The sequence below is a fragment of the Lampetra planeri genome, chromosome 44 (assembly GCF_965212315.1).
Source record: "Lampetra planeri chromosome 44, kcLamPlan1.2.h2, whole genome shotgun sequence".
Lineage (NCBI taxonomy): Eukaryota > Metazoa > Chordata > Hyperoartia > Petromyzontiformes > Petromyzontidae > Lampetra > Lampetra planeri.
This window is the reverse complement of record NC_136150.1, coordinates 5,498,769-5,523,418: the sequence shown is the minus strand read 5'-3', so window position 1 is coordinate 5,523,418 and position 24,650 is coordinate 5,498,769. Positions and strand designations below refer to the sequence as shown.

General features: G+C 46.6%; 1 protein-coding gene across 1 annotated transcript in view; it reads left to right on the top strand.

The window, feature by feature from the left end:
• Positions 1-3,560: 3,560 nt before the first annotated feature.
• Positions 3,561-24,650, top strand: part of IFT122 (intraflagellar transport 122) — a 34,993-nt gene continuing 13,903 nt past the window's right edge. Inside the window, exons 1-15 of the mRNA XM_078614537.1 lie at positions 3,561-3,795; positions 6,352-6,418; positions 7,890-7,974; positions 8,256-8,334; positions 10,148-10,224; positions 10,838-10,904; positions 11,684-11,824; positions 12,585-12,660; positions 13,439-13,630; positions 14,965-15,103; positions 15,519-15,721; positions 16,630-16,767; positions 19,898-20,062; positions 20,455-20,652; positions 21,250-21,390. Coding sequence (XP_078470663.1) covers positions 3,737-3,795; positions 6,352-6,418; positions 7,890-7,974; positions 8,256-8,334; positions 10,148-10,224; positions 10,838-10,904; positions 11,684-11,824; positions 12,585-12,660; positions 13,439-13,630; positions 14,965-15,103; positions 15,519-15,721; positions 16,630-16,767; positions 19,898-20,062; positions 20,455-20,652; positions 21,250-21,390 — 1,827 coding nt within the window. The 5' untranslated portion in view covers positions 3,561-3,736. The remainder of the gene's footprint in view (positions 3,796-6,351; positions 6,419-7,889; positions 7,975-8,255; positions 8,335-10,147; positions 10,225-10,837; positions 10,905-11,683; positions 11,825-12,584; positions 12,661-13,438; positions 13,631-14,964; positions 15,104-15,518; positions 15,722-16,629; positions 16,768-19,897; positions 20,063-20,454; positions 20,653-21,249; positions 21,391-24,650) is intronic.

Genomic DNA, 24,650 nt, shown 5'->3' with positions numbered 1-24,650 from the left:
AAATAAAATAAAAATCACGACGTTTCGGATGCAAAACTGATTCTTTCGCCGTTGCCGATCATTGCTACAACTCTGTGGGCTCTCATGAAATCGTCTTTTCCGAGACTAAGATGCTCTGCAAGCCTCCTGGCTACCATCAAAGGTTTGTACACGAGGCCATCCAAATATACAAACACAGACATAATTTCAACCGTGATGATGGGTACAAACTTAGTAATCATTGGAAAGATGTTATTAACCATGCAAAAAAGATTTAACTACACATATTTGGAGCATTCCTGGCAGCGATTTCAGCCGCACCACCTCTACATAACAATAGGCTCAGTCAACCATTCTCCACAACAAAGACTAATTTCTTGGCAGCGAGTTAAGCCGCACCACCTCTACATAACAATAGGCTCAGTCAACCATTCTACACAATAAAGACTCATTTCCTGGCAGCGATTTCAGCCGCATCATCTCTACATAACAAAAAGGCTCAGTCCCTTTTACATGCACCTTTACATCATCCGCACCTGGTTTGCACAACAAGGGCTCATTCCTAACAGCGTGCTTCAGCCGCACCGAACCTCACAAAAATAATATTCAGGGCCTACCTTGGCTCCTCCCACCCTCAACCAGTATATATAATAAGTATAACCCGAAAAACAAAGTTTTTCACTATAAATCCTTCATATGCCTGGCAGCGAACTTCATATAAAGGATTTAAACATATATTCGCCTGTGGAGGACGCGGGGATCGATCCCGCGACCTTTGGCATGGGAAGCGAGGGCGCTACCAACTGCGCTACTCCGCCACGGCCTGTGGAGGGGTTACGCTCTGGGCTCTTACACTGTTACGTTCAGCCAAAGCCATGAAAGTTCTATTTGAGTATATGTAAAATCATTTATTTTTGCCTAAAAAGTGTACAATTTTGGGAATTTTTTTTCACGAACATTAATTGTTTCGCACAACGAGTCTGTGTGCAAAATGTCAGCTCGATTGGATCACGGGAAGTGGGTTAAAAAACGACCGAAAGATTTGCACGGTCGTAAGCAAGCAAGCACGCAAGCAAGCAAGCGAACTTAATATAAAGGATTTAAAAATACGGGTTTCTTGGAATTTATCTCACTTGATACAGCTATCGTGCTGTGACTTTTCCACCTGAAGACGGAAGCTTGTGTTGCCTCCAAAACGTCGTGATTTTTATTTTATTTTTATTTTACTTTTATTAATTTTAATTTTTTACCTACGTGACTTTACCGAAAAAAACCTAAGAATATAAAGCTCTTCCCCCCTACAGATGTTCAGCCAGGTGGCACGGGATCAGAACGTTACAACAAACAATATACAACTAGGCTTTTGCCCACCTAAGAACGGGTGTATATTGCAGTAAATCTGAAATATTTAAAAGAAAAATTGTTCAGCTCATGATTATTAATGAGGGGTGGGGGGTTTCCCCATGTGGAGGGACGTCACCAGCTAATGGTTATTGGGGAGGGGTGCGGCATGTGGAGTGACGTCACTAGCTAATGGTTATTGGGGAGGGGTGCGGCATGTGGAGTGACGTCACCCCCTCATGGTTATTGTGGAGGGGTGCGCCATGTGGAGTGACGTCACCCGCTCATGATTATTAATGAGGGGAGGAGTGCGTTCGTGTAAATTTCCACGCGAACATGAATATTAATGAAGGGGGGGGGCTCTTTTGCAGTGACGTCACGGACTGATGTAGCACTGTGCTGCGTAGATTTTTATTTTACCGTCACAAGAAACGTCATATTTGAAGCGACTTTGCGTAATAAAATATTTAATTGAGCTCGACATTCCTCTGCGTTAGTGTAAAAATCCACCCACTCATGAATGTTAATGAGGGGGGGCCTCATGTGGAGTGACGTCACGCGGGGGGTGGGACTCATGTGGAGTGACGTCACGCGCGGGATGGACAGACATTTCTTGGTGATTATTATAGTAGTAAAGAGGAGTGCAAAGTACTGTATAGGCAGAATAAACAAGTCATTAAAATATATATACTAATACAACTAAACTATTTTGTATCTTACCAGGTAAGGCCCACTGAGCTATTAGCTTCTCTTTCAAAGCGACTTGGCCACAAATACAAATGTGTATTCATACTGCAGGAGGAATCCGATGAGTTATAAAGCTTTCCCCCCCCCCCCCCACAGATGTCCAGTCAGGGGGGCACGGGGTCAAAACATTCCAACAATACAAAAAAATACCATCGGGGTGCAAAATATAAATCCATCCATGAACCAGATTACACCCTCACATTTGTCAGAAAATGTATCTAAATAGTTGGCAGGGATGGTGGCGTTGATTTTTTATTTTCGCTTTGAAATAACGGTGTGCGTCTCCTCCACAGGTGGAAACAAACAAAAATAAAAGAGCAACAGCAGTGCGACTTTCGTTAATTTATGTCAGAAATGTTTTCTAAAGAGTTGGCAGGGCACTCCTGAAAAAGGAGAGTCATTAAGCTCACTCCTGGGTAAAACAAAAACCCGCATAATTGTTTTTATACTCTTCTTGGTTTTTCGGTACCGAAAGAACCAAGAAGATGAATCCCTGCAGTCACGAAAGCTTTACATTTTTTTTATACTCTGGTTCTTTCGGTAATTTTTTTTAGTTTAACACCAGGATTGAGAAACGAAGGGTCCCCATCGTTACATGACTCTGGAACACTTTCTTATACTAAACAACTTCTGGACATCGACATCATGGGACCTCCTTTACCAATACCAAAATATGAGAATAGGCTTTCCACTTTTTATGGCAACAAAACCGGTGTTAAGATGTTAAAACACCAAACTGAAACCTTTTATAAGGAATCATGTCTGTATATATTATCAGAGTACGTTTTTTATTTGCAATCTGACCACAAGCATTGTGGTTAATGCAGACATGATTCCTTGTAAAAGGTTTCAGTTTGGTGTTTTATCATCTCAACACCTGTTTTGTTGCCAGAAAAAAGGGGAAAACCTATTCTCATATTCTGGACATCTGTAAACAAATCGCTTTATCGCTCATCGGATTCCTCCAGTGTGATCTGATTCTGACCGCTTTAAAGGGCACGAGCTATACGTTTAGAACTTTCAACTTGTTCATCGTGTAACCTTGTCTTTTCGGTAATTAAATGCTGAATTTGTGGTTATTTGGAGATGTGGATGTGTGTGTTGGCATCACAGCCAAACCAATGGGCCTCATAAGCGCGGAGTGGGGACACCACCTTAAATGTTTTCCAGAGGTCAGATTATCGCAGCGGTGAGCATCGGTGACTATAACTGTGGCGACGAGTCCCTAAATTGCGCTACGAAGAAAGGGTCATTGCCCGAAACGTCGCCGATTCTGCCTCCTTAGGCCACCGCACCGCGTTGAGCGTTCCCTGCTTGAAACCTAAGAATGAGAAAGCCCCGCCTCGCCCGCAACTGCGCATGCGCGCTGGCGGCCGCGATCCGAATTGGTAGCGCGGATAAAGAACGCGCCAAAGATGCCGCTTGCCGATTGGCTGCAGGGAAAGAAGGGGGCGGGGGGAAGGGGTCGGTTCTCGACCAATCGGTGGCGCGGAGGCTGGACACGGCACCCTGTACGTTGTACGGAATTAGAATTGCGCTTAGTGTCACATTGCACGTCGGTGCAGAGTTTTGTAACAAACAAACAACGAAGACGTTTAACAAATTAAACTTTAGCTTCTCGGTTAAAAGGGCCAATTAACTAAGGTAACGGGAGAGATTAAAAGTCACAATGAGGGCCGTCCCGTCGTGGAACGACAAAGCGTACGACAAGGATAAAGCGGAGCAATGGTGAGGGAGAGAGATGTTGACGATTAATTTAAACTTCGAGTGTAATATTGCCAGGGTTATGTTATACATCGTTGTAAAGCATCGTTGTTAATGTATCGTAATGTATCGTTGTAATGTTATCGTTGCTTTTAGAGCGTTAAAGCGACGCGCCGGGTGTTGAGTTAACAGCGCGGTGCGGGTTGCCATGGTAACCACGACACTAAACGCGTTCGTATTTTAATATTTAGAATGTAATTAATTTGGCAAGATAGTCGACGATTACTTTGCTCGACGTTTGTTGCATTCCCACTAATAACCCTTTCGTCTCAACGGAGCCTTCGTGTTTTTTTTAATAACCGTGTTATTCGGAGTGTAAAACGCGTCGATCTTGATTCAAAGCTTTCGTGATTTTCAGGGATCCATACTCTTTGATTCTTTCGGTAAAGTCACGTAGGTAGAAAATATAATTTTACCTCAAATAAAATTATACCTACGTGACTTTACCGAAAGAACCAAAGAGTATAAAACGCATCGTTGGAACGCAAGACTTCAAACAAAGTCGTGCCAAGCGTTAATAAAGTTGTTACACATTCGATCTCACACGCGCACAATCGATTAGAAGACGGACCCCACGTTTGATTTAAAATACGGTGGTGGTGACTGTGCTGCCATTTATCATTTATTTATAGCTGCTTTTGTGTTAAGTTGCGTTGTTGTCCTCCCCCACACCACCCATTAGAACGGTGGGCTACGTACGGTGCGAAAGAAGTTAAACATTCGTACATACATAAAAACACATTCCTGCGGAGGGAGCTGGTAGGAACGTTGGGTTGCTCGGTCAATGGCCAGGGTCAACGGCGGCGTGGTGTATTCCGCAAATATGCCCGACTGTGAGGGCGGGCACAAGCCGGCGTGAGTAGGTTAAACGTTGAGTTTTATAAGGGCACCACGGGGTGACCAGCCCCTCCCCACCCAGCCCCTCCCCACCCAGCACCACCCCTCCCACCCCCCACGTTTCGGGCGCAACACAAGCGTCCGTCATCAGGTGGGAAAGCCAAAGGCTTGTGTTGCACCCGAAACGTGATTTATTTTATTTCTACCTACGTGACTTTACCGAAAGAACCAAAGAGTATGGATTCCTGCAGTCACGAAAGCTTCAAGTCAAGATAAGACTCTCTGTGGCAGAGCCGGAAAAGTGGGAAACTGCTGCCCCCTACTTTTTTAAATCCTTTATATTAAGTTCACTTGCGCGCTTGCGCGCTTTCGACCGTGCAAATCTTTCCGTTGTTTTTTAACCCACTTCCCGTGATCCAATCGAGCTGACATTTTCCACACAGACTCGTTGTGCGTGACAAATAATGTTCGTGAAAAAAAAATTCCAAAATTTTACACTTTTTAGGACAAAAATATGATATTTAATTACCAATTGCTTAATGGTGCCATGCAATCATCTGACCCATAGGTGGCAGCCATCTCAAGCCAGAGGACGAGAGGACTCTAGCCGCCACGCATATAAAGGATTTAGAGTGAAAAACTTTGTTTTTACGGGTTAATTTTGGACTCGGTCACTTGAAGGAGGTGGCTCTGTGATATCTGCTTCCGCAAAAGATGTTCTCTCACACAGAGGGTTAGCACCGCCCTCGAAGACATCCGATCATGTTTTTCGTCGAATGACATTACACCAATTGCACCATCAAGTTAAAAACAAGTATAACCCGTAAAAACAAAGTTTTTCACTATAAATCCTTTATATGCGTGGCGGCTAGAGTCCTCTCGTCCTCTGGCTTGAGATGGCTGCCACCTATGGGTCAGATGATTGCCTGCCACCATTAAGCAATTGGTAATTAAATATAAAAACAAATTCCTAAAAAGTGTAAAGTTATGGAAAAAAAAATTCACGAAAATAAATTGTCACGCACAACGAGTCTGTGTGCAAAATGTCAGCTCGATTGGATCACAGGAAGTGGGTTAAAAAACGACCGAAAGATTTGCACAGTCGTAAGCGCGCAAGGAAGCAAGTGAACTTAATATAAAGGATTTAATAAGGCGAAATGCTGCTGCGAAACCATAACGGTTTTTTTTCTCATCGGTCAAACTTCATCCTCATGTCAGAGCGCAGGAAAAAAAACATCTTTGGTATGTAGCTATAAGATAAGCACCATCAGATGTACAGTCAATTCTCATATAATGCGCGTTTTCATAACGCGAATTGGATATGATGCAATTAATGTATTAGGGAACACATTTTTGAAAGCGGATGCGAATTAGATATAACGCGATCGAGCGAACAGAATTATGTCACGTGAGTAGGAATAAGCGGTTGTGCGTCTGCCTCGGTGTAGCATCATATAACTCTAGGCATTGGGATGCTGCTGGATGCTTCTCGATGCTTCCCACGTGCCTCGGGTCTTTGTTCAGCCTGTGTACACATCTCACGTGTTATCGCGGACTGTGCTTTACCCCATATTATTTTTCATAACGCGGTGTTCTTCAGGAACGCAACAACTGCTTTATAGGAGAACAGACTGTATTTTCATTGACTTTTGCTTCCCTTTAACTAACCACCTGTTTCCTCAGCATAAATGACTTGGCGTTCAAACCAGACGGGACACAGCTGATCGTGGCAGCAGGCACCAAGGTCCTGGTGAGTTTAGTGTCCACAGTCTGTGAAGTACAGTCCAGTCTCAATACAATTGCAAAACGGTGATCATCAGCCATGATCAGTCCACTGCTGGATGAAGGCCTCCTCAAGCCGTCACCATCCCTCACGTTCCCATGATGCAACAATGCACTGAGCACCTGAGTATGAGGCATCCCCACATTCGACATCACCTTGGGCCAGAGGTCGCAACCGGGTACCCGATACCCGTACCCTACCCGATACCCGGCTACCCGTACCCGGCCGGGTATGGGTACGGGTAGCCATTTGCGACCCTGGTGCGGCCGGGTACGGGTAGGCCGTGAGTCACTGGTGAATAACCGTTTGTCACTCATTTCCCAACGTCTTGTCTCTTCTCACAATTCAAGTTCCTAGAATCAACCCACCCGCGTCTGCAACATGGCTTCATCCCAGAGGTCGCAATCAGGTACCCGTACCCTACCCGATACCCGGCCGGGTACGGGTAGCCGGGTATCGGGTTGGGTACGGGTACCCGTTTGCGACCCTGGTGCGGCCGGGTACGGGTAAGGAATCAAAACCCGTTTGCGACCTCTGCCTTGGGCGCATTCCCTTCTGTGGCTGCCACCCAGTCGTTATTTCTGCCCATCGGCCATCACCCCTTTCTGGAGACGTGTCCTGCCCAAGCCCACTTTTCTTCACGGCAAATATGGTGTCTCTAGCTTACATTTGTTCTCTGATCCATGTGTTCCGCCTTCTGACAGTATAATTCCAAGCATACAACTTTCCATACAGTAAACCCTTGTTAATTCTACTCATAAGGGGCTCTGGCCTTGCCAAATTATGCAATATTCCGAATGATGTACAATGGCACTTCTCAGTGCCTCCTGCCCCAATAAAAAAAAATCCAAATTATTTTCCAAAAAGAGTAACTTACCATCAGTAACCAGCACTACACTAACGCTCACCGCGTGCGCCACCACTAGACTGAGTAGTTGTTTTGGTCGTGGAGCGGCGTCACTTTCACTTGTATGCCAAAATTGGACCATTCGGTACGGCAATTCGGCTCATGGCTAATTACTAATACTGTATATATGCCGAAAGTGCAGCCGTGCCCAATTATCCCCAATTACGAATGATCAAATACCGAAATAACGAGGTTTTACTGTACTTATTTTCCATACTTATTTGCAGTGTACACATTTCCGATCCGTGCCACATTTAAAAACTTTAACCTTCAGACACATTGGCATGTTGCTTAGAGATAGACACGGCTGCTCAGGAATTACTAGCGACGTATTTTTACACAACTTGCACATTTGCAAACTACGATTGGTTGTTATGATCCTGATTATGCCAATTTAATTCCTTTGTTGCACAGTCACTCACTCCGATGTTGACAAAGCAGGTTGCAGACCCGGCTTTAATTTTTTTCTTCTCCGAATGCTTTCCAGCAGAAGCCGCTAAATGTTTTTGTTTTGGTGCATGCATGTGCTAGGTTTATGACACGTCGGATGGGACGCTGATACAGCCACTGAAAGGACACAAAGACACAGTATATTGCGTGGCATATGCAAAGGATGGTGAGCTGATGACAATAATTATGTGATTGTAGTGATGAGGAAGATTCATATGATTAAATCCTGATGGCATCATTGTGATGATTTGGCTCTGATAATGATTACGTGATTGTGATGATGACATGATCATGACGACGGCATAACTGTAATGTTTATGTGTTTGACTCGTGATATAACTGTGATAATTACGATATGATCATGACATGTGATTTTGATATAATTTGTATGATGGCGACATCGTGAGGATTGCTCTGCGGAGATTGACGCCTGTGTTTCTCGCACAGGGAAACGCTTTGCCTCTGGCTCAGCAGACAAAAGCGTCATCATTTGGACGTCCAAGCTTGAAGGGATCCTCAAATACACGTAAGGGCATATTATGGGTTGGTGTTGGAGGACTTCATCCAGCAGTGGATTGACAAAGGGACTGTTTTTTTATTGAGTGTGCAGGAGCCAGTATTAAGTGGGTAATGGTTACAGCTCTCCGATTCAGTGAAATGCACACATATGCTTATGAAGGGAGTAGCAGGAATTGAAACTGTCACCCAGTGCTAAAATTGATAGATGGGTGGGTGATTGCAAGAGGTTTCTTATAGAGCACAGTTGCTAAGCACAGACCCAAAGGCCCAAAACACAAAGCGGCCAGAAACAAACGGCACAAATGAAAGTGGTAATTGATACGAATTTGTACGTGTCTTGCCTTGAGCAAGGTCATTACAAGGACTTGGAAAGAGATACGATGGGGGGGAATTCCACAGTGGAGTGGTGTGAGGGAAGGAGCAGAAAGAGGAGAGTTTTGTTGAACACAGTACGGATGAGATCAAACGGTCATGTTGGTAGACCGAGTCCTCAACATAGACGGTGAGTGAAGTTCACAGGAAAGGCAACCATGGTGGTAGCGATAGAAGAGTGATGAGGTTGCCGAGTTCCTATGAGCATGTAACTCAAGTGAATCAGTCAATGTGTCCGCTGGGTGAACTGCAGGCAAAGTGATACTCGCACTGAGGGTTTTCACTCAAACGCCCGGTTAAAGCTTCTTGGCTTACACGGGCTTACCGTGGGGTTTCGTGTGATGCGCTTATCTTGTAACATCTGGGGGCACACGCAGCATCCCTTGAGCCGCTTGGCAACAGCACACTTTGCCGACACGGGAAAAATAACAACGCGTTAGAGCGACTTGAGACCAATTACATTTGTAGGCTTACAAATGTATATGCACTCGTATACAGAAGCAGTGATGCATGCACGCACACGCTTAAAAACCAGGTGGGATGCTATTGAGATGAAAGTCTGTTTGGCAAGAGAGGACGTGGAGTGTCATCGAAGTGCATCGCAGGACAAACGGTCTCTGTACATAAATCTAGTTACACTTGTGGGTTTGCCGCAATTATACATCAACTCGCATATACAGTATACCAGGTGGTTCAGGGGTAGAGTGGTTGGCTAACAGTCGGAAGGTCATGAGTTAAAATCCTGTTTGGGCATTAACTCTGCCCATCATCCATCTGGGGGTCAATAAATTGAGCACCACTCTGTGGGGAGGTCCTATGGATAAACTCAGCCCTGCCATAGAAATGTGAAATTTCCACCCTTGCCTCAGGGCTAAAAATTGGAGATGAGTACCGCCCTCAGGGATCATTTGAGTCACTTTCGTTTTGTTAAATAAACAAGGTCATACATGCTCACTGAGACTAGTTCGTGTCACGGGAGACCTGGGATGCAAACGGAGTCAGGTACCAGACAAAATATCTCTGGGCAGATAAACAATGCAGTGTGAATTGGATTTATGGATCCTTGAATGCAACCACATCTGTGTTTCAAATAAATGTAATTTTCAGTGCTCGATAAAATATCAGTTTTTTTCTGCACTACCTGGCCACATACATTGATAAGGAAATAATTACTACATTGGGAGATTGATGCCCTTTATTTGATGAGGGGAGATACCCTTGAGATGCGTTACCTTTTTCCAGCCGATGAATGGAGTGGGAGAGTAAATGAACGGATGAGTGATGATTGAGTGAATGGGTAAATGAGTGATTGGATGATTAGATGGGTGACTGGATGAGAGAATACTCGGCAGAGTGGATGATTGGATGAGTGTGAAAATGAGTATGATTTGCAGGACAGAATGAATACATAGACCGTTGACCCATTACCCAACCTCATGTCTCTGCAGGCACAATGACGTCATCCAGAGTGTGGCCTATAACCCTGTGAGCCACCAGTTGGCTTCATGTTCCTCTAGCGATTTTGGTGAGTGCATTAGAGTTAATTTAATCCTTTCCACCACCCCTACCCCCCATTATTGGTAAGAGCACTCTGTATAACATACTTAGCACCATTCAACAGCATTTGACAAGCTTGACTGCTTATCAGACCCAGGTCGAATTCGTTTGAGAGTTTGCTTGCTTAAACATATGCCGCGGGATAATATTTGTCTGGAAAGCAATAGGCTGGTGGATTAAAACTTTTTATGCAGAGACAGAGGTACCCATAATGCACCACAGCAATGCATAATGAGTTTCTGTACATATATGGAAGATAAGAAAATATACGAGAATACCGTAAATAGTTTTGATCAAATTTGCAAATGATGTGACAAAGCCGCCATAACAGACTAATAGTGCAGGCCTGAAAAACCATGAGAATGAAATCGGTCGACAATTTCTACATCTGTATCCTGCCTGTCAATCACATTTGCTCAAATTTATATTGACAGTGGCCTAAGTCAAGAGGACTGACCACAAGGCATTTATTATGGGGTGCTGATGTTTTTTACATAATGCATAGAGGCTGTGCTTTTTTTGCACGTGAATTGTTACCCGTCTGTTTATATAATGCTGACTTTCTGTTCTATGTTTGTCAGGGCTGTGGTCTCCAGAGCAGAAGTCAGTGCAGAAGCACAAGGCTTCTAGCCGCATAACGTGCTGCAGGTAACGCCTGCTGCGGGAAAACACACGCGTGTTTTAACACGTGATTCGGAAAAATATGCGTGCAGGTGGTTAGGCGGATTAGAGGTCACAACACTGAGCCACCAACACTGAGACCCTTGGTTCATATCCAGGTGTCAGCCACCTGTGATTAAACCAGGTACTGAGGTGTCAAGAATTTAACGGCCATCAATTACTGCACGAAATGCACATCACATTAAATTGTAATTTGGAAAAATTCCAGCTCTTGAGAATTAAAATGTTGGTTTATCACGCGGCGAACTTTCCTGTCAGTGGAAGAGCAGGTGGGAAAGTGGAGCAGAGGTCACTTGAGGGAATCTTCAGGAGTAGTTCTGTAACATGGGTCATTGTCTCAAAGGGTTGCACTGGGATTCAAAGTGACATTTCGTCTCATGGCAGGATACATTTGGGATCAAACTGGTTGAAAAGACATAAAATTAAATCAGAAGTAGGCTCCACGTGCAGGGAGGAGGGCAGTTGACTGAAACATGCATAACATTGTTATCTATTACACCTTGAATATTGTCATTTGTTGCTGGCCGCTTGGCGTTTTGTTTTTTTAGGGGCTGTGCTCATCACCTGCAATAAAAAGTATACATACTTACATGTATACATGTGCCCACTATTTCTGTATCCTGTCTTGAGTATGTTGTTGCATTTAATGCAATATAACCCCACGTTTTGAATGACCGCCGTCATGCCAAGACTGCCGCGATTCTCTGCTTCCTGCTTCCTGCTTCCTACTTTCCACGTCTGTCCAGCTGGACCAATGACGGGCAGTACCTGGCTCTGGGGATGTTCAACGGCGTCGTGAGCATCCGCAACAAGAACGGCGAAGAGAAGGTGAAGATTGAAAGGCCAGGGGGCCACCCCGTCTGGTCCATCTGCTGGAGCCCATCGCGGTGAGATGTAGGCCGAGCCTGGCAGTCGATTGTGTCTGAGGCCGATGTCAAGGCCCGGTCACGACACGTCGTGTCGCGGGACGACATTCACTTGTGGCCTGGTGAGAGCCCATACCAGGAGACACCAGATAAGACACTAGATGAAGATGTCTGGTGTCTTTTGGGTAGTGGTAGTGTAGCGGTTAGCGTGCTGCGCTATGAACCCAGCCATCCAGGTTCGATTCTGAACCGGTCCTGGGCCTCGCCTAGGTCAAATCAGCCTTAAAAGAGTACCTGGTGCGGTGTGTAAACATCGCCACCGGGGAGATAAAGGCAGCCGGACGCGATGCTGGCCACCCACCCCCACGTGTGCCGTGTCGGCCTTCATAGGTGCTCGCCAACAGCACTTGTCCCAGCATTCTGCTAAGGCTATACGAGCGATCCTTGTACAATGTTTGAGAGCCTGGATAGTGCTGATACAAACGAGGTAAGAACCGTCATCGTCAGTCGCATGCCCCTGGCTGGAACGTCGCGGTCCCAACAAGACGCCGCCAGACGACCCTGTCCTAAGCACGCCGCAATGCTGAGCACAGTCTCTAAGACCGTGATGTTCGACGTTGGCCTCAACAGCGCACGTCCACCACAACCCTGGTTTGCCCCAAGGTCGGCTGCAGTCGGCCGTTGAAGACGGTGCGCAGGGCTCCGGTGCGATTTGCCGAGGCATCCGTCCGGGCAACGTGTGGTCTTTATATTTTGTATTTATGGTGTGTGCTGCTCGTAGGGAAGATCATCACGACACACTAGCAATATCGGACTGGGGGCAGAAGCTGTCCTTCTATCAGCTCAGTGGCAAACAGGTACCGTGCGGTGCAGTGGCAAGTCATTCCGTGTGCAATGACATTAATAGTTTCAATTAATATAGCATCTCAATGCAACTGAAATTTGCAGGATTCACAAAACCCTGCCTCCAAAGCCCTGTATAACAGTTCTGCATTATCATGCCTACAAATATCGCTACTGCCACCACCAACACGCCTACCACAACCATGCACACACACTGTCACCACTCAGACAACTACCACCTCACCCACCACCACCAAACGCACTACCACTAAACCACTATCACACCCATCAACACTACCACAAAGACAACGATCTCCCATATAGCCTTCACAGACTGTTGGGGTAAATGCTGTTAGCGAGCACCTATGAAGGCCGACGTCATTACCACTCCTACCACTACATCCCATCACACCCACCACAACACCCCCTAACCCTTGCATGTCTATCATCGCTACCACCACCACAACACACTTCCACTTGAGTCACGTTCACTACCAACACCACGACAAGATCGTCTTACCTTGACCACACCACCGACCACACGCCACCATTTTCTTTCTATTTGCGCCCGTCACCGAGCCTGTAATTTGCACGGCCGGTGAGACTGCCGGTCTCGGGAGGATAAGTGTCGCCTCTCAGCCAGTGGTATCACTCGCCTGCTGGTGCTCGGTGTGGTTATGTCCGCACGTCCGATTAGCACGGTTGGCTACGTACGGTGCGAAAGAAGATCAACAAACGTACATATACGCTGCTACCGGTGTTGGTGGCGATGATGTATGTCACCCTCTGCAGATCGGCAAAGACCGCACGCTGGGCTTCGACCCGTGCTGCGTGAGCTACTTCTCCAAGGGCGAGTACGTAGTGGTGTGCGGCTCGGGCGGCCGCGCACACCTGTACACGCGCGAGGGCGTGCCCCTCGGCCCCGTCGGGGAGCACCCGGCGTGGGTGTGGAGCTGCCGCGTCAAGCCCGACTCGGAATACGTGGTGAGTGACGGAGGAGTGGGGGTGGCGTGTGTATTGTAGGTGTGCGCGGTGGTGGAGCGGTTAGCGCGCTGCTGTACGAACCTGGCGACCCGGGTTCGATTCCCGCTCACGGCCAACACCAGTCACGATTATCTGAACCGGTCCCGGGCCTCCCCTAGGTCGACTCAGACTCAAATGAGTACCTGGTGCGATGTGTAAACATCGCCGCTAGGGAGACAAAGGCGGCCGGGCGTGGTGTTGGCCACCCACCCCCTCGTGTGCCGTGCCGGCCTTTATAGGTGCTCGCTAACAGCACTTGCCCCTATAGTCTGTGAAGGCTATATGGGGGATCTTTGTCTTTATCTTTGTCTTGTAGCGGTTAGCGCACTGCGTTACGAACCCGGCGACTCGAGTTTGATTCCCGCTCACGGCCACCAACACCAGCGACAATTATCTGAACCAGTCCTGGGTGTCCTTGAGGTTGAAAGGTGGTTGAGCGTGGTGCTAACCACCTCCTCCACGTGTGCCATGTGTGCCTTCATAGGTGCTCGCTAAGAGCACTTGCCCTTCCAGTCTGTTAGTATTATATGGGGGATTGTTGTTTATTGGCATAGTTGTGCATGGTTGGTGTGGTTATGTCCTTTGGTGTAGGTATATGTTTGTGTGTGTCTGGACTGATGCAAGGGGCTATTAACCCCCCCCCCCCCACCTTAAATGACTCACCGAAGGACCACGAGGCACAAAACCCAAGCATAATACCACCAAGGGGCACAGGCATCAATGACGTCTCCTGGCCAAACCCTATATGGCAGTCAGGGGACTGTAACCCTCCTCCACCCCCTCGGGGAGCCTGCATAACCAAAGGCAATCGCTGCGGGTAACCGCTTGGAACGTACAAACATCCGCTGGGGAGGAGAGACGACCCGTCATCTGTCGGGAGCTGTGCAATGACGTTTCACGTCCACAATAAAATTCGAAATGTATCTTTTTAAAAAATTAACCCGTAAAAACAAAGTTTTTCACTATAAATCCTTTATATGCGTGGCATCGGTTTTATTTTATTATTCATTTCTGTTTTTCTTGAGTAAGAGTTTCATTTTTATCACATTGGTATTTTAAATTAAATATGAAAAAAAAAATTCTTAAAAAGTGGAAAATTTTGGAAAAAAATTTTCACGAAAATAAATTGTCACGCACAACGAGTCTGTGTGCAAATTGTCAGCTCGATTGGATCACGGGAAGTGGGTTAAAAAACGACCGAAAGATTTGCACGGTCGTAAGCGCGCAAGCAAGCAAGCAAGTGAACTTAATATAAAGGATTTAAAAATATGTTATTTCGTGCGCCCATCCGTTAGGCGCTGGGCAGCCAGGATGGCACGGTGTCGTACTTCCAGTTGGTGTTCAGCACGGTGCACGGCCTCTACAAGGACCGCTACGCCTTCCGCGAGAACATGACCGATGTCATTGTGCAGCATCTCATCACCGAGCAGAAAGGTGGCAAAACAACCGCACACTCTTTGTTTCATCTGTTATTAAGTACAACTTTTTTCTTCTTGGTTCTTTCGGTAAAGTCACGTAGAAGGAAAATAATAAAATAATAAAAATAAAACATAATCAAATAATTCTCACGACGTTTCGGCCACAACGCAAGCAGCCGTCTGCGTTGTGGCCGAAACGTCGTGAGAATTATTTGATTATGTTTTATTATTATTATTTTATTATTTTCCTTCTATGTGACTTTACCGAAAGAACCAAGAAGATGAATCCCTGCAGTCACGAAAGCTTTAAATCGGAAAGTACAACTTTGCGGCCTTCTTCGTTTGAGTACATTGCATCGATCGCTTTGTGCGGGGGTTCACTTTCCAATGTTTTATTACGCTCACCATCACCGGCGTGGATTGCATCGAAGTGAGGATCCGCTGCAAGGAGCTGGTGAAGAAGATCGCCATTTACCAACACCGGCTCGCGATCCAGCTACCGGAGAAGATCGTCATCTACGAGCTGGTGTCGGACGACTCCGCCGACATGCAGTACCGCGTCAAACAGAAGATCGGCCGGCGCTTCGACTGCAACCTGCTTGTCGTCTGCTCCAAACACATCATCCTCTGCCAGGTGCTGTGATGACAATGAATTATGGTAATGTAATGATAACGATGATGATGACAATGATGATTAACCAGTGCCGAGCCGCGTTTCTCCATAGCAACATAATTTTTTTTTTTTTACAAGTGATAACCACTGTTTTTCAGGACGTAAAATATATATTAAAGGGCCCTTTTGAAGTGTCTCCGAGGCCATTCTCCAACACAATGCAAGCTGCACGCGTTCCGGATGGGAATGTCTTTGTCTTGCAACGTGACACCGATGACACACTTTGAATATACATTTTGTTTTAAACATGTGAAAAGGTCATTTTGGGTAATAGCACTTATACCATACCTTGACCGATGCTCAAATCTTTCCTCAATGATTACGAGGTTACTATAATTCCAATTACAGATAATCTCAATGAGCATTTATCCAGTCAACTGAAAGTTGATGTGCTAATACTGAGCTGCAAAGGAAATGACCTATATATTAAAGGGACTGTATTCAGCGCTACAATTTTAACTGACCTCATTCACTTTAACGGAGACCTATGCATTCAAGTAACCTCATTCACTTTGATTGAGACCGGAGCAGTTCTGGAAAAACAGCAGTCTTAATTAGCGGCCACCATACTAAAAATGTTAGGAACTACCGCACGAACCCATGTCCTGATTTGACCCTGAACCTCTTCCTAACCCTCCACAACAGTGGCTCTGCATGTGTGTATGTATGTTGAGCCTCTTTTGCACCGCCCGTAGCCAACCGTGCTAATGGGCCCTGACCCGGCCAAGTAAAGAAGGCTGATGATCAGAGAGTCATTGACGTCTGTATCAAAACATTTCTCGCATGAACCAGGAGAGGGTGCGGCTGCGCTTGACCCCATGACCTCCTGACCCCTCCGCCCCTCCTCCGTCCCCGTACTTCACCTCCAGGAGAAGCGGCTGCAGTGCCTGACTTTTGGCGGCTTGAAGGAGCGCGAATGGGTGATGGAGTCACTCATCCGGTACATCAAGGTGATCGGCGGCCCCGCGGGGAGAGAGGGACTGCTCGTGGGCCTCAAGAACGGACAGGTAAGGACGATGGTACCACTGCTGGACGTCTGAAAAAAGAGCTTCATAGCTCATCGGATTCCTCAAGTGTAAATACACATTCTGATGATTCTGAACTCCTAATGAGCATCAGAATCTTTATTTAGCTTGGAGAAATCCGATGGCCTGTGAAGCGCTTTTTCACAGACGTCCAATAGAGGTGGGTCAGAAAGTTACAACAAACAGTATCAAAAAAACTGTAGGAGTGAAAAGTATAGGAAAGGTAAGCAAATCACTACAATTGAATAAATAAACTAATCAGTGTTTTCGTTTACCAGGTAAGGCCCACTTGAGCTCTTAATTATTTTTCAGAAGTGATATGGCCACAAATGATAGCTCAACAAAGTGGCTGATCATCGTGTGGACATTTATAGCAGCCAAAGACTCTAAATGTAGAACGTCAGCAAACGAACCTCAACAAGTAGCCAGATAACAAATAGACAAATATCCCCCCCACCCTGGCATTCTACTACAACACTCACACATTCATTAAACATACAACAACACCAGCCGCTATTCGCCAATAAGTGATGTCACCGTGGTGCTTGCGCCAGGCTAGGTGCACTTCGAGGCTATCATATGCAGTGTCGAAGGCTCCACTGGCAGGAGGTCATGGGACAGACCCTGGTGGGTTAACCAACTGCGATGTCTTGACAAATGCATATAACAACAACGTAAAACACACATACCCTTGTGAGTAGGGGGTGGGGGTATGTATAGACCTTCTAAAGTTGTTAAACATTTTACTGAGCAATTTACCAAATATTAAAAAGTAGGTGAACTGGTGCGGGATCCTATATACAGGCCTGGAATCGTGTCACTAGACAATTCACTGAGGATTAAACAGAGTAAACTGATGCAGGTTCCTTAACACACACGTGGGACTCGTTCCTAGATCTACGTCATCTCCTCATCCCAGTAAGACACTAGAGCAGTGGTTCTTCTTAACCTGGGGGTGCACGCACCCCGAGGGTGCGAGATGCCCTTTCTGGGATTGCGAGACTTGGACAGATTTTTTTTTAAGGTAAATAATCGAAAACACCAATGAAGCACGGGCACTTGAGTTACAACTGCTTTGTTTCATCAAACCCTCTGTGTTTATTAACATTATACACGATTGAGAACCAAAGAGGTGCAAGGCTGCAGTAAAGGTTAAGAACCACTTAGCTAGATATAGCAACAAGATGGCTCAGTTGGCAGCACTGTACACACACACACAACAACAACAACCACCATTCGCGGCTAAGTGGCGGTGATGTCACCACGACGCTTGTGCCAGGCCATGTGCACCTTGAGGCCACGTGAAGTGTCGAACGCCCGCTGGCAGGAGGTCACGGGGCAGACCCAGGTGCCACAGGTCGACTGACTGAGATGACTGGCTGATGCACCACCTGTGCCCCCTACTGTGCCAACTTGCTGTGCTTTAGCCACCCGGCGCTACGCTCGTTGTTGTGAGCTTTGCTCCTCCGCCCTTTGTTGTTGTTGGAGGGCGACTGCCTCCAACTGCCCAGCAGCGTCCTTCACGAGCCTCCTCCACTGAGGCCGATCTTGACACCGCTGGTACCAGTCATCGGCAAGTCCACTCAGCTCCACGTCCTCCTGTACCACATCACTCCATCTCTTCTCTAGCCCGTGCCGCGCCCGTTTAGCCCCCTCTATCTGGCCAAATAAAAGCTGTTTACGCATGCGGTGGCTGGGCATGCGGGCTACGTGACCCAGCCAACACAGCCTTGCCCGCCGGAGGAGCTCACCGATGGGACTTTGCCCAGATCTTACAAAGATTTGTGAGCTCCTCACACAATCCAGCCTGGTTAAACCCAGGATGGATCGTAGGCAAGCCAGCCTAAATGTTTCTAACCGGCGAAGATGCTCCATTAGGGTGGTCCACGTTTCGCAAGCGTAGAGAAGGGAGGGAATGACCGTGGCCGAGAAGACCTGAAGCTTCGTGCAGAGCGACAGACCAGGTAGCTTCCACACAGCGTTACGCAACCAATGAAATGATAATGCCGCTCGACTGATTCGGAGTGAGACCTATGCTGTTAAACATACACACAGACGCAAACACACACGTAAAAAGACTAAAAAGAAAGATCTTCCATATAGCAGCGGCAACACTCTCATACATAACACAAACATTGAACAAAAATGCATAGTCCCATATCACCCACACATACATTTTAATCTCTAATGACCACAGTGACTAAGATCTCTCGTGTAGCGTACACAGGCTGTTGGGGCAAGTCTTGTAAGCGAGCACCTATCTTGCGCTAGCAAAGCAAACGAGGGGGTGGTGTGACCGGCGGAACGCCCCTTCCATCTTTGTCTCCCCAGTTGTGATGTTTATACCCCTTGTTAGGTACTCGATTTAGGGGAGGCCATACGCACACAAATACACACGCCCACTTACAAACAAAGACAAAGATCCCCCGTAAGTATGGTCGAATAATAACCCCGCCGACCAATACGTCATGAGGAGGCCATCATCTCGTAGTGGATTGATGTCAGTCTGTAAATTATTTTAGAGAAAAAAAGGTGGCACAAATATTTTAAGGGGGGATCAAAAATCGAGAATTTTAGTTTTTTGTGGGAAACGAATATTCTTTTCTGGAAGAAATATTGTATAAGGGGAAAATACCATGCTGATAAAATAAACCAAACAAACAAAAATCCCCGTTTAACCTTTACAGACTTGGGAAAAGTGTTGTTAGCGAGCACTTATGAAGGCCTGAACGGTACACGAGGGGGTGGGTGGCCAGCACCACGCCTGACCGCCTATATCTCCCTAGTAGCGATGTTTACACACTGCACCAGGTACTCATTTGAGGCTGAGTCGACCTAGGGGAGGCCCAGGACCAGTTAAAATAATCGTCACTCGTGTTGCCGTGAGCGGGAATTGAACTCGGGTCGTCGGGTTCATAGCGCAGTGCGCTAACCACTACACTACCCACTTATAAACAGATACACACACATGTACGTAAAAGCACAAGGGCAAACGAATCAGCACACTGACCACTGTTTGACTTTTGATAATTCTATATATTTCTGTCGGGCGGTCTTGTCCCTGTCACCTGTCGCTCCATTGCCACCATCTCCTACTCTCTTCGTCTCTCAGATCCTGAAGATCTTCGTGGACAACCTCTTCCCAATCGTGCTGCTCAAGCAGGCGACGTCAGTGCGCTGCCTGGACATGAGCACGTCGCGCAACAAGCTGGCTGTGGTGGACGAGCACAACGTGTGCCTCGTGTACGACCTGCGCACGCGCGAGCTGCTCTTCCAGGTGCCTGCCCTCTTGCGTGACTGCGGCGGCGTCACCGCAACTACGTAGGGACGTGCCCAACGTTCGGTTCGCGTGTTACGGACCCGTCGCCCGTCGACCGAATCACTCCGTGCGCGCTGCCCAATCGCAGAAGCTAAACAGGATTGAGCCTGGGTGGTGCTTAGATTGGTTCCCGTAATGTGTACAACTGTTGTTATAGGCTGCTGCTGCTACATCAACCCCCCGCCTATAAAACCCACGACAAACTTGAGCCACGGGCGATCTGTGGCTCTCTCACAATCGCTCTCTGCATCATCGTTGTTGGTAATGTTGACGTATATCGTGCGCGTGTGTTTGCTGGCGTGCGCACGCATGCATGCGCTTGCGTCTGGCTGTGTGCACTTCCTTACCAGGAGCCGAATGCGAACAGCGTGGCGTGGAACACGCAGTGCGAGGACATGCTGTGCTTCTCGGGCGGCGGGCTGCTCAACATCAAGGCGAGCGACCTGCCCGTGCACCAGCAGAAGTTGCAGGGCTTCGTGGTCGGCTACAACGGCTCCAAGATCTTCTGCCTGCACGTCTTCTCAATGTCGGCCGTCGAGGTGCCGCAGGTAAGCCGGTGGCTTCTCTGACCCCGTGAGTGACGGACGAGGGACGTGTCGAGGCTACTTGGGGGGCGCTGTGTCGACGGGGCGGAGAGGAGAAACATGGAGACAGATTGCCAAAGCAAGAGCCGCAGAGATATGTGTAAAGGCACGTGGAGACGGACACAGACAGACATGGACGGATAACCGACTGGCACAGAGAAATAGATTTGGAGAGTTACAAGAAATACATCGAGAGGCACAGAGAGACACTGAGTTAGATACTGAGTTAGACACTGAGGTTTATAGCACTTTGATTCATAGCAAACATGAGTGTCATCCCTGTCCGCAGCCAACGTCAGTGATGGATATCTGAGCCAGTCCTGGGTGTGCCCTAGGTCGACTCAGCCTTCAATGAGAAGTTGGTGCAATAAGTAAACGGCAGCACTGGGGAGACAAAGGCGGCCAGGCGGTGATGCTGGTCACATAACCCCCTCATGCACTATGCTGGCATTTACAGGTGCTAGCTAATAGCACTTGCCCCCACATTCTATACAGCTATTGGGGGGGGGGGAGCTTTGTCATTAACTTTATGTGTGTGTGCGTGCGTGCATGTGTGGACAGTCGGCGCCCATGTACCAGTACCTGGAGCGCGGGTTGTACCAGCAGGCGTACCAGATCGCGTGCCTCGGGGTCACGGAGACCGACTGGCGGCAACTGGCGCTGGAAGCGCTCGAAGGGCTCGACTTTGACACGGCCAAGAAGGTGGCTCGGCAGGACGGCACCCCCAATTCCACTTATACCACCACCACTGCTTACATCACTTTTATTGAAAACTAATTTGTTTAGAACTGCTTCTTGTGTTTAGTTTGTTGTCCTTCCCCCACACACCATTGGAACCTCATTTGCCAGTAAAAAATATAATAATTGGTTTTTTACCCTTCTATCTGGCAACAAAACTGACACCTTTTTTTTTTTTTTACAAGGAGTCATGTTTGCATAGACCACAATACCTGCAGCCATAATGCAAACAAAAAACATAACTCTGATAATATATGCACTGTCCTTGAAGTTGATTGGTCCACACCCGAGACAGCTTTCCTTAGAGCCTAGTCTCACATGGGTTGGACCAGATGACGCCAAAAGGCGCACAACTCAAAGACAATGCACCATCAGAGTATGAGAGCTCGGGGTAAGCATTTACAACATTAGAACCTCATTTGCCAGTAAAAAATATGATAATTGGTTTTTTACCCTTCTATCTTCTTCTTCTTTAGTGCTGCCTAACGGCGTGTGCGACTTCACGATGATATTGGTCCCGGTCTAGCACGGCGTGTAGAGTTTGTGCTGTTGTTAATTGTAGCCATGTTTTGATGTTACTGAGCCATGTCGTTTTTGGCCGTCCTGGTCGTTTTTTCCCTTCGATTTTTCCTTCCAGGATTAGCTTTAATAGCTGGTATTTGTGGTCGTTTCGGGCAATGTGGCCTAGGTAGTAACACTTCCTGCTAATGATGGTCTTCAGCAGTTGCCTGTCAGTGCCCATATCTTGCAGAACTTGTGTATTGGTGGTTTTGGCTGTCCATGGGATTTTCAGCATTCTTCGATACAGCCACATCTCGAAAGCTTCGAGCCTTTTTGTTGCTGTTGTTGTCAGTGTCCACGTCTCAACTCCGTACAGCAAAATTGACCAGATGTAGCATTTCAGTGTGCGCAGTTTCAGTGATGTACTCAAGTTGCGGTCTGCAAGGAGTGTTTTCCATTTAATAAATGCTTGCCTTGCTTGTTCAATTCTGCTCTTGATTTCGACTTCATGGTTCAACTGATCGTCAATGATTACACCAAGGTATTTAAATCGGTGTACTTGTTCCAATTTTTCGCTACCAAGCTTGATTGTTATTTCGCTTGTAGTTCGGCTGACCTTCATAACCTTTGTTTTCTTTTTATTAATTCGTAAGCCCCATATTTGACTCTCTGTGGCAACCTCGTCCAAGATTTGTTGTAGGTCTTGTTCCGAATCGGCCAGCAGTGCAGTGTCGTCGGCATACCTGATGTTGTTGATGTATTGTCCATTGACTTTAATACCAATGTTTTTATCTGCTAGTGTTCGATCAAAAATCTGCTCCGAGTAGATGTTGAAAAGACTGGGTGAAAGTGGGCAGCCTTGTCGTACACCTTTTTGTATTGGTGTTGGGTCTGTCAATTCGTTGTCATATCGGAGTTGGGCTGTTTGCTTCCAATAAAGAGCAATGATGAAGTTGATGTCGTTTTTATCTAGTCCCAGTTGTTTTAATAGAGCTGCTAGTCGGTCGTGGTCGACTGAGTCAAAGGCTTTCTCGTAATCTATGAAGCAGATGTACACTTCTTTCTGATGTTCGTAGCATCGCTGTAGTAGTATCTGTAGACAGAAGATTGCTTCTCTTGTGCCTAGTCCTTTGCAGAAGCCAAACTGTGTGTTCTTCAATGCATTTTCGCATGTGGAGCGTATGCGCTGTTGGATCACCTTCAGGAAGACTTTCAGCACGTGGCTCATCAAGCTTATCAGTCTGTAGTCCTCGCATTTCCGGCTTGTTGCTTTCTTTGGTATGGCCACAAAGATGGATTGTAGCCAGTCGGATGGAATTTTATTGCCATTGTATATTTGATTGTACCAATTAGTCAGTTGTCGTATGTTGTTACTGTCTAATAGTTTGAGCACTTCTACATGGATTGTGTCGGGCCCGCACGCTTTGCCTGACTTAGCTGTTTTGATTGCATATTCTACTTCTGATGTTAAAATGTGTAGAGCGTCTTTCGATATCTGTTGGTCTTTTTCTGCAGGTGTTCTAATGGCGCCATAGAGCTTGTGTATATAGTTTGTCCAGGTGTCCATTTTTTCTTGTTTATTTAGGATTGGTTGGTTGTTGTCCGCATACAAGGTAGCTGTTGGGGCTGGTCTGTAGATGTTACCAGCTTCTTTGAGCTTCTTGTGCAGAGTAAAATTGTCATGTTTTTTAATTAGTTCTTCAATCTCGGCGCATTGTTCTTCCATCCACTTTTCTTTTGCCTGTCGGATTGCTTCTCTGATCTTCTGTTGCATTTGTTTGTACTTCTCCAAGTTGTTGTTTTTGTACATTCTTCGTTGGCTCATTAGATCGAGAATACAATGTGTCATCCATCGTTGTTTCTTTTTCGGTGGCTGATGTCCCAGCATGACTTCTGTTGTTTCTGTGATGCATTGTTTGAACGAGCGCCAGTACTCCTGAACATCTGCTGTTTCTGTTGTTATTGAGCGGATGCTATCGTTGAGATGTTGCTGTACTTGTCTTTTATCGGCGCTGTTCTTCAGTTTCTCCAGGTCTGTTCGTCTCGTCTTTGTACATTGTATTGATCGCAATTTGAGTCTTATTGTAGCTGTTACTGGGTTATGATCTGACGATATATCGGCTCCAGGGTAGGTTTTTGCTGTAATCACACTGGACTTAAACCTGATGTTAATTAGGATATAATCGATTTGGTTCCTGACGATGTTGTTGTCGGAGTCTTGCGGCGAGGTCCACGTGTACAGTCGTCGAGGTGGTAATTGGAACCACGTGTTAGCAATACTGAAACGTTCTTCTTGGCAGAATTGAACCAGTCTGTCGCCTCGTTCATTCCTTGTTCCTAGTCCGTGTTCTCCGACAATGTTCTGCATTCGACCGTGGCCAACCTTGGCATTGAAATCGCCGAGGATTATAGTGATGTCTTGCTTCTTCAGCGGCTTCAGCGTGTTGGTTAGTTGCTCATAGAACGATTCGATTTCATGATCTTGTTTATCTGCTGTTGGAGCATAAACCTGTAGAATGTTCACGTTGACTTTGTTGCCTGCTAATTGTAGTAGTGCTATTCGTTCTGATACTGGGGTAAAGTTGTTGACTTTATTCGCTAATTTCTTGTGTACTATAAAGGCGACACCGTATGTTTGTTTGGTGTTTTCTTCTCCTCCGGAGCAGAAGATGTGGTGTTCGCTCGATATAAACTTTTTTGTTCCAGGCCATTTAGTTTCGCTT